General features: G+C 30.6%; 1 protein-coding gene across 1 annotated transcript in view; it reads left to right on the top strand.

The window, feature by feature from the left end:
- LOC117181375 (protein spaetzle 3) overlaps positions 1-10793 on the top strand; it is a 78466-nt gene that overhangs the window by 11274 nt on the left and 56399 nt on the right. The window contains exons 2-3 of the mRNA XM_033373968.1: positions 5442-5960; positions 8695-9379. Coding sequence (XP_033229859.1) covers positions 8712-9379 — 668 coding nt within the window. The 5' untranslated portion in view covers positions 5442-5960; positions 8695-8711. The remainder of the gene's footprint in view (positions 1-5441; positions 5961-8694; positions 9380-10793) is intronic.

Raw genomic sequence — 10793 nt, 5'->3', positions numbered from 1 at the left:
AGGGAGCTCTTCTTAATATTTTGACACCAAAATCATGTCGATACACCTTACCGACTGCGAGTAAAGCCACCCACGCTTTAACTTGACAGACTGTATGATGTTTTAATGAGGAAATACCACGTACAAATTTTTTTTTAAAAATCTAGCATTTCTTGACTTTAGCACCTGGACTTCTACTCGTGTCATGACCTAGGAAATTTACAGAATAAATATAAAATGTGCAGGACTTAATCTTTGAAATGTCCAATTATGTCTGCATCGAACTTCAATGGCGCACGGCTAGCTTGAACCAATTTTGACAGAAAAGGACTAACCCATCCCATTCTTTTTCTGTACACATTTTTTTAAAAGTCTTCCTAGTATTTTAAGCCTTAACATGAAAAAATGATTTAATTACTTGATAGTCAATCTTAATTTTCAATATTTTTCTTGGGATGAGTAATAAAAAGTCTAACGGAGATCCCATTGGGATCCAACTTATCTAAAAAAATCTGCCCGCATCGCGGGCACATTCTCATCGCGCTGCGCGCGCGACGGTTGAATCTCGCGCTTCGCGCTTAATAATAGGTTACCTCGCGCTTCGCGCTCGAACATAATTACACCTCGTGCTTCACGCTCGGACATTTATTCCTTGCATTTGGAATGCTTGAAAAAAACTTTATCAAAAAGATCTCTTTTAGATGGCAGTATTTATATGCGTTCATATTCTGAATTGTTTACTTAATTAAGTATAGTCAAAAATTAAGTTTCTCAAAGCTTTGTAGGCTTTGAGGTATACATTCTCATCGTGACACTCGCGCTGTGTGCTCGATTTCCGACAGGCATTTGTAAACAGGTTTTGTTGGATTTTTTTTCTCGTAATTTTCATCGTTTTTCCATACATTTTTTTTTAACGTTACTTTCACGAATAAAACAAAAAGTACGCGACATATCAAGAAGTGATTCTTAACGAAATTGTAGATCTTTTTTGGGATAACCATTTTTGTTAATTCATCTTTTTTCGTATCCTACATAGTTTGTCCACAAAATGGAATTTTTTATTTTCCATTATTTTTTGTGCAATCAAAATTTGAGTTTTCGATTTTTGAAGAAAATCCAAAAATTGTTTATGATAATCTTGTAGGGATTTCAAAAAGAAATGTTTTTCTTCTCTTGACTTTTTTTCATATCGTGCGTTTTTCGGCTTCAAATTTCGATTTTCGGTTGATTTACAAAATTTTGAAAAAGCTATAACTCTGAGAATTTTTTTTTATCAAAAAAAGTCACGACGAAAGATTTTACTTTTTAAAACTCTAAATATCCGTACATAGAATTTTCAAATTCAGAAAAAAGTGGTCTCATAAATTTTCAAAATGCACTCACTTTTTGAATTTTTATCAAAAATGGTTGGTTAATGAACTCGTCCTTTCTTTTAGGACCTAGAAAAAATGTGCCTAAGATGGATTTGATTCGTTCATTTTTTCGAGAGTTATCGTGTTTACGGAAGGACGGACGGACGGACAGACAGACGCCACCATGAAGACCTGATTTTCGGATTCAGGGGGTCTGGAAACGTAGAGATCCGTTGAAAAAGTATGATGTCAATTTTCCGACAATTCTAATACTTTCTCAATCATAAATGATGAGAATGTAAAAATTAGAAGCCCAAATAATGACAAAAGAACCAGGAAAGTTCTATTTGATTAATTTTCTTTAAAATTTTACAAGCACTGATGGGATGTTTTTAAGACAAAAGTATTGAAAAAGTCGTGCTTGATTAAATTTTTTATTTCGAGCAGGGCTTTTTTTAGGGGAAATGTAAAAGAAAAGTTACACTTATATTTCTTTAATTTAATTTAATAGTACTATATCCCTATTTTAGAAATATTTTTGGGAATATTAATCCCATCAGCACTTGTGAAAATTCCAACACAAAAAATAATAAAATAGAATTTTTCAATATGAAATCACTTTTGGAAGTAATATCATCTAAACTATTCAAGATTGTGGAATATATACGTATACACATAGGCATATCTTGCATATTCAGAAAGAGCCATTAAAAGTTAAAGGGTTCTTTTCATTCTTTTTTTTCATTCTTTTCATATGGGATTCAAAATACTCGAAAGAATTTCCAAAAAATATATTAAAATTTTAAAAAATATTTAGAAAAAAACCCACCATGGTTTTTTAAGTTTTATTACCTCAAATTAAAGGTGATATTTCAAATAGTGCCTACTGCAAGTTTTAGATTCTTTTGACATTTTTCCTAAGTCATAGTACGAATTCAAGTTGATGTAGAAAATTCAAGAAATTTTTGAATTAAAAAAAAACTTCAAACGTGTAATATCTTGTTAGAAAAGTTAAAAATATGTGTGTGTAGATAATTTCCGAGGGTAACGTATAGCTTCAGATATCAAGAAGTCGTCGATAAACTAGGTTACAAATTTAAAAAGTCTACTACAATATTTTTGGTATATAATTCATCTCTTTTCATTAAAAATTCTACTGTTTGTTTGAAATTTATTTATTTTGTTAAAAATTTTGTTCTGAAGATTAATAATTTTAGTTGAAAATTCATCCTTTTGGTTAAGATTTGAATATTTTTTTGAATTTTTTTTTCGAATTGATTTTTTTCTCAACTAAAAATTAAAAAATTTATTCCTGGTGAAAACTAATCTTTTCTAGTTGAAAATTCAACTATTTTGTTGAAAGATGAAGTATTCTTGAAAATTAATCTTTTTTGTGTAAAAATTCCACTACTTGGTTGAAAATTGAAATATGTTGGTGAAAATTAATTTTTCATGTACTAAAGATTAATCAGTTTAGTTGAAAATGTCGCCTTATTGGCTAAAAAGGCAACTGTTTGTTTGAAAATTAATTTTTTTATGGAGGATTAAACGATTTTATTTATGATGAAAATTTTTTTTTAAATATTAACACTTATATGTTTCCAATGTTTCCATCTACTATTCCATCTTTGGTTGATTATATTTGATTTTTTCTGCTTGAAAATTCGAGTATCGTGTTGAAAATTCTATTATATTGTTGAAAGTTCATCTTTTTGATAGAAAATTAATCATCTTGGATAAAAATTCATCCTTTTTCTCTAAAAATGCAACTGTTTAGTTCAATTCAAAACTTTTTTACATTCTCATCCTAATGAGAAGGTATTTGTTTTATGTAAAATTTCACTTTGTTGGTTTTCAACAAATCTCCACGTTTTAAAACCCCCTGAGAAAAAAAAACGATTTTTACGGAGGTGTTTGTCTGTCTGTCTGTAGTCTCTAGGTTGTATTCTGTAGGCACTATAACTTTCGAAAAATTGATCAGATTGGGTTCTGCTTTGGCACAATTTTTTAAGGCCTAAGAAGAAAGAACGAGTTCGTAAAGTAGCTATTTTAAATGATAATTCAAAAAGTGAGCGCATTTTCAACAATTTTCAAACCACATTTTTTTAAGATTCAAAAATTCTATGTACGATTATTTATAGTACTCAGAAACTCAAACAATGTATCCCAATTACTTTTTTCTATTTAAAAAAAAATGATAAGCGTCAGAGCATTTTCAAAATTCAAAAAAACAAACTAAAATGAAGATTTCAAGCCAAACAACGCATGATATGGTAAAAAGTCATGAGAAGAAAAACGTTGATTTTTGAAAGTCCTACAAGATTATTATAACAACTTTTTTATTTTGCTCGAAAAGTTGAAAATTCAAAATTTGATCGTAATTCTGATTGAGCATTTTTTGGACTAACAATACAAACTAAGAGAAAAAATGAGACAAAACTTGTTTATCAAAAAAAGAGCTACAAATTTTGTATACATTTTTTTTATATGTGCGCAGTTTTTGTTTTATGCGTAAAAAACAATAAAACGTAGTTTTTTGCTTTAGTCGTAAAAAATAACATTCAAAATAAAAAAATTAAATTTGTTTGAAAAAAAAACCACACAAGGTATGAACTAAAATTAACAGACAAAAGTTGTTAGCCTAAAAAGATCTATAAATTTATTATTTATTATTTTTAGGCAGAAAGAGTAGATTTTCTTTCAATCGCAAAAAATAAGATTAAAAATAAAAAATTAAATTTTTGGAAAAAGGACAGAAAAGACGAAATAGGACATAGAATCCTATACAGGAACCTATACAGTTCCTGTATAGGATCCTATATAGTGGTCTGCTATAAATTTAATTAAATGAAACATGTTTCAACGCAGCTTAGAACATAATAAATATATAAACACACATATGTACATATACTACAATTTATTCTTTATTTTGCAACATCTGAGTAAGCAATCCCTGGCAGAGTTACATAAAAAATGTATTATAATTGAGATAAAAGTCGCGCGACCTACTATTTAGTTGCAAAGAAACTTTTTTGTAGAAAATTCGTGGCTTAAGAATTTAATAATTTGGTGAAAAATTTGGTTAAAAATTAACCTTTTAGTTTAAAAATAATATTTTTATTAAAAATGGTAGAAAATTCAAATGTTTAGTTAAAAATTTAACTATGTATTTGAAAATTTAACTATTTGACAGAAAATTATATTTTTCGTTGAAAAATCAAATCTTTGGTTTGAATATTCAATTTGTTTGTAATTAATTCGTCCGTTAAGTTAAAAAATGCATTGTTTTTTCAAGATTCATCTCCGTGGTAAAAAATTGAATTTTTTTCTCGAATATTCGTTTCTGTTGGTTGAAAAATAATCTTTTTGGTTGAGGATTCAACTATTTCGTGAAAAAATAATCTTTTTTGTTTGAATTCAGTTAGTTGAAATTTAATTTTTTTGGTTGAAATTTAATGTTTTAAACTGAAAATGTAACGATTCCATTTTCAGTTGAAAGTTTGTCTTTTTATTTGAAAATTCAACTATTCGTTTGAAAATTCATCGTTCTTGATTGAAAATTACTTTTCTGGTTGATAATTCATCTTTGTAAGTTAATTCTTCCTCTATATTTAGTGAAAAATTCTACCAACATTTTATGTGAAAATTCAACTATTATGCAAGAGTCATCCGTTTTTGGTTGATAGTTTGACTGCTTTGTTAAAAATTTGTCTTTTTGATATGAAAATTCATATTTTATGGTAGAAAAGGCATCTTTCTGGGACAAAATTCATCTTTAGAATCGCGAAAAAAGGCAGATTGAACGTGACATCCTTGTTTGTCTAACGTCTATGTTATTTTCTGGAGTGATGAGTGGCAAAACTAACGACATGAATTAGGGTGACATGTTGGGGGGGGGGGGTAAATGTCCCAAAATTTGTAACGTAGTTTAAAGGACGTCCCATAAGGTGTAATAGGATTCTCATTATCTCATTACCTACTAGCGAGCCTGCTAGTCTAGTATAAATCAAATTTTTATAAGTAATAAGATACAATTGTATAAAGCAATGATTTTTTCTAAAAGAGTACTTTCTATTCATTAAAATGAATTTGTTTAAAATATTTTTGCAGATTCCGAGTAACGAGACAAAAAGAGTGATTCAGCAAGATTGAAGAAAAAGCTCAGAATATTGGATGACCCTTGTGGAGTGTAATAGTAATTAACAAGGAAGAAGAGAGTAAATAGTATCGTTAATTTTCTGACATCATTTGCACGATTGGGCTCGGTTGAATTCAAGGTCTGAATAGTCAGTCGTGCGACACTGAATCGGAAGTAGGAAGACCTCCTCTCATTCACTCTGGACGGAAATAAAGTAATCTGATATCTGAATCACCTGGATTAGATTATAGGAATATACAGATCATTTAGCAATGAACGCTCCATCAATCAGTCTCATCCTTGATCGAATTCCTTCTCAGATTCACCGACACACCAGATATTTTTAGATGCTTTCTCACCGAAATTACATTAACGCGATGGGGAATCCCTTCAATGTGAACCATCCAAGAGAAACGACCTTGTTGAACTCTCCAATTATCAAACGAATTTGATACTCGTTTGATCACTCTAGAATTGAGTGCCTTTTTAAGGTGACATTTCTTTATCTACATTTTTAATATCAAATATTTCCATATGGGCAAACTCTGGATAATATTATGTTTTCATATTGGCATATATTCCTAATATGAAAGGAGTAGATTGATTCTACTTCTTGTTAAACATTACTGGAATGCGCATTCCAATAATTTTTTAAAAGCTGAAAAATCAAATTATCAAATTATTCAGTATGCACTATGCACCATCCTCCCCTACTTTAGTCCTATTTGAAAAGTAATTTTTTGGTATCTTAGGGGTCGTCAAAAATACGTCACATGGGATTGGGGGGCTAACACGTGGAAAATATAAATGTGAATAAATTTTTTTAAATGCCTGAAATGATGAATTTTAGAGATTTTATTTTATAGTAAAGCATACAAATACAGGCATCACAGTCTTGCCTGTATTTTCCTTTTAACCCTTTTTTAGAGAATTCCTCTTTCTTACTTGTTCTTTTGCTCCAATGCGAACGGAATTACGAGAACCCAATACGAACCTTTTTTAATTATCCAAATACTTTTCGTTAAACTCTACCATTATATTTCTGGTTCAAAATTTAATTCTTTTGGTTAAAAATTCTACTATTTGATTGAAGATTTAACTATTTTCTTGAACATTGTTTTTTATTGCAAATTAATATTTTCGACGGAAAATTAAACTAATCTGTTGTTGGCTACATATTGATTGTTTTTAGTTAACAATTCAACCATTAAATTTTACATGAAGAATGTAATCTTTTTGTTGAAAATAAAACTACTTGCTTCACAATGGAACTTATTTGTGAAAAGTTCATTTTATTAGTTCAATATTTCACGATTTTAATGAAAATTCATCGTCTTTGGTTGAAATTTAACTTTTAAATTAAAAATTCAACTATTCTATTTTTTGTTGAAATTTTTTGCTTTTAGTTGAAAATTTAACTAATCTGTTAATAATGTATTAATTTTTTGTTGTTCATTCATGTGTTTTTTTAAATAGAAAATTATTTCTCTTGATGGAAAATTCTACTATTTAGTTAAAAGCGAAAGTACTTTGTTAAAAATTAATTTAATTTTTGAAATTCCTTCTCTTTGTTTAAAAATGTAACTATCCTGTTAGAGCATTGATTTTTTAAAGTTGAAAATCAATTTCTTGAATTTCGAATTGAACTATTCCATTTTTAGTAGAAAATTGATCACTTTTAGTTAAAAAATAAACTATTTGATTAAAAATGTATGTATTTTTTTGTGAATTTATCCTTTTGATAAAAAATGAATTGATTGACAGAAAATTCAACTACTGCATTGAAAGTTAAACTACTTTGTAAAAATTCATCTATTTAGTTGAAAATTGAGCTGTTTTGTTGATTTTGTTTTCATTCATTTTGCTTGTTCATGATTTCACTATTTCCATTAGAATTCGTTTTTTGGGTGTGTTAATGGAACTTTTAAAATTTAAAATTCAATTATTCCAGTTTTGGTTTAAAATGGATCGTTTTTGGTTGAACACTCAACGATTATATTTTTTATGGAGAATGCATATTTTTTGGTTAAAAATTAAACTGCTGGATTGAAAGTGTAACTACTTTGTTAAACACTAATTTTATTGATTGAAGATTTAAATATTTTGTTGTAGATTGTTTTTTTGCTGTTGTAAATTCTTATTTTTTCTAGAAAAATAATCTTATTGATTGAAAATTTAACTTCTTGCTTGCAGTTGAACTACTTGGTAAAAAAAATCATTTCATTGCCTTAAAATTGCACTGTCTTCATGAAAATTTGTTGTTATTTTCTGGTTAAAATGTAAATTTTTTAACATAAAATTTGAACTATTCTATGTTTATTTTAAAATTAAATTGTATTTTTTTATTGAAAATACACTTTTTGAACATCTTTTTTAAGTATTCTATTTTTCGGGTTGAAATTTTGTGTTGCATTTTAGGCGTTTATGAATTTAAATCGAAGATAATATTTTGACTTTAAAGGGGCGGATGGTGTTTGAATTTGTGACTTCACCCTAGAAAGTTCAAGCTTTGTGTGATCTTATGATCTTCGGAGATCCGACAGATCATAAGAAATCCTTCCAACTTTTACAAAATCGTGCTCATTTTCGGAGAATCAGGTAAATTCTTCTTAAGTAAATACGCGGTAATTCTTGGGTCAGCGAGGTTCAATCGTACTCTGGAGTCTGGAGAACTCAGAGCTCATTCAGCCAAGGGGTCCCGTTGCGGAGCACAGCGGTCGGTTGCTTGCTTAGCCGCATGACCTTTTTCATTGTTCGCAGATTAAATACGGTTAACCGGTTTCTCCGAATTGACCGAAAAATCATTTCAAAACACTTTCAGTATTTTTTTAATTCATTCTGAACTCTTTCCGATCTTCTCGTATTCTCTAAATTCACCCGTATTCTCGGCGTAATCTCTCCACTCTTAACATATTCTTTCCATTCTCGCTAACTCTGACGCACTCTGACTCGATCCACCCCACTCAAGTCGAACTCAGCGCAACTCTGAGTTCATTTTGAGTCTAGATCGCGCAATCTTCGAAATCCCGGTATTCTTGCACTCATCGTAACTCAGTGAATACCCCCTCATGATTCATGAGAATTCTATATTACTGCATTAATCTAATTGATAAAGTGCGTACTAGATTATCTATTAATGATAGTGTTAACCATATAATTCATATTTAATCTATTCAGTACAAAATGAAAGTTAATGATAAAGCTGACCGAATTTAAAATTCGCAGAATCTTCCTGGGAAAAAATGTCACTGGCCAACTTCTCCTTGCCTTTCCAAACTGTGACGCCCTCTCCGTTTTTATACGCGGGTAATGAGGGTCGTTCATTCATAAATAATCTGCGACTGAATGCTGCACTACCGCCCCCACCCGCCCTCGCCTTTAGTGAGGAAACGCATTATCGAAACGATCCATACTATCGATACCATCAACAATCGCAACAGCAACAACAGCAGCAGCAAAAAACGCAAAAACAAGAACGTTATCGCCAGGCAACATCACCCCAACCCAGAGGACGAGAATTTTTTTCAGATGCTGCTTCGTCCTTTTCCTCAACAAGATCCTTTTCTTCTCAGGATACGAGATATTCTGGGTATGAACAGGATTTTAGAAGAACCCAACCTAGACAGGAGCAACAACAGCAGAGGCCTCCAATCTTGCCCACTGTTCAACAACTGCCCCAGCAACTACAGCGAGAATTGCCCCAACAATTGCCCCAACAATTTCCTCAACAATTACCCCAACAATTGCCCCAACAATTGCCTCAACAATTGCCTCAACAATTGCCTCGACAATTGCCTCAACAATTGCCCCTAAAACAACGTATTCCTATTCAACAAGAGAGAGACCAACTACAATCACCAACAGATCCTAGGGACAAGTCTCAAGAAAATTATCCAGAAAGACCGAATGGGTAAGTTCGTTTTCGACATTTAAAAGAGAAAAAACTAGGGATTTCAATTTTTTGAGCTCATTTTCTCACAAAGTGATGTTGAACTTCTAGCTAAGTTCAATGTCATAACTATAAACTAACAAGCGAGGGGGACACAATTCTGAAAATCCCCTGGACACCTTGGTAATCTAGGATAATTCGGGTCATCAAAGTATTACAGTGTAATCCACTTGTAATCCTAAGTTTTCATCTGTAAACCTAGGTAATCTACTTTTTATCCTGCTTAATCCACATGTAATCCTAAGTTGTCCGCTTGTAAAAGTAGGTAATCCATTTTTATACCAGGTAATACACCTGTAATCCTAGATAGTCCACTTGAAGTCCCAGTTAATACATTAGTAATCCTAGTTAATACATTTGTAATCTTGAGTTATCCACTTATAACTCTATGTCATCCAAGCGCCATTCCACTTAAACCACTTTTAATTATGGGTAATAAAAATGTAATCCCAAGTAGTCCAATTGTAATCCTATTTAATACACTTGTTATCCTAAGTAATACACTAGTTGTCTTAAGTAATCCACTTTTAATTATAGATAATCCAATTCTAATCCTTGGTTATTTAACTGAAACCAAGGTAATCCACTTATAATCCTGGGTAATCCCCCAGTGGGCACAACATTTTAGAACATAATTGTAACTTTCTAAAATCGTTTCTTGGACGTACAAATAAAAAAGCCGTGATTTGAACGTTTTAAAAACTATCCTAAGTCAGACCAAATAATTTTCTAAAAACGTTTTATGTTCGAAATACGTCTTTAAAACGTCTATGAAACATTGTATGTTTATGAAACGTTATATGGACTGCCTTAGGACATTTTTAAGCCGTTCTAAAGATGTTCTTTAACGCTTGTGCCCACTGGGTCACTATCAATCCTAGGCAATATAATTGTAATCTTGACTCGTTAACAGCAGAGCCTAGATCTCGTTCAATATATTTTTTAATCAGGAATAATGTATGGTATTTTTTTGATCGACTTTACAATCATTTTTATTTTTTATTTTTATCATTTTCTCGAATACTGTTGAGTATACGATAACGTATAAACACGTGACAATCTGCAACAGTGGCCGTGAAATGATTATACTATCCACTTCTCATTCTAGATAATCTAACCAAAAAAGCTAACCAATCTGCCTTCATTGCCATTTGTTTTTGGCGTTAATATCTCATATTTATAGGGCCACCCCATTTTTTAAGGATAATTTTTTTTCTATTGGAACAAACTGCACCAAATTTTTTAAGTGAATAAATGAGTCGAGTTAACGATATTTCCTAAAATATAGAGCTCGCAATTCCATTCGTTCATTTATTTGGGCATTTTTTCGAAAAAAATCGGTGTCCCAAATTATTAGGGCCACTAAAAAAAATTC

This window comes from Belonocnema kinseyi, chromosome 10 (genome assembly GCF_010883055.1).
Source record: "Belonocnema kinseyi isolate 2016_QV_RU_SX_M_011 chromosome 10, B_treatae_v1, whole genome shotgun sequence".
Classification (NCBI taxonomy): domain Eukaryota; kingdom Metazoa; phylum Arthropoda; class Insecta; order Hymenoptera; family Cynipidae; genus Belonocnema; species Belonocnema kinseyi.
This window is presented reverse-complemented; position numbering and strand designations above follow the sequence as displayed.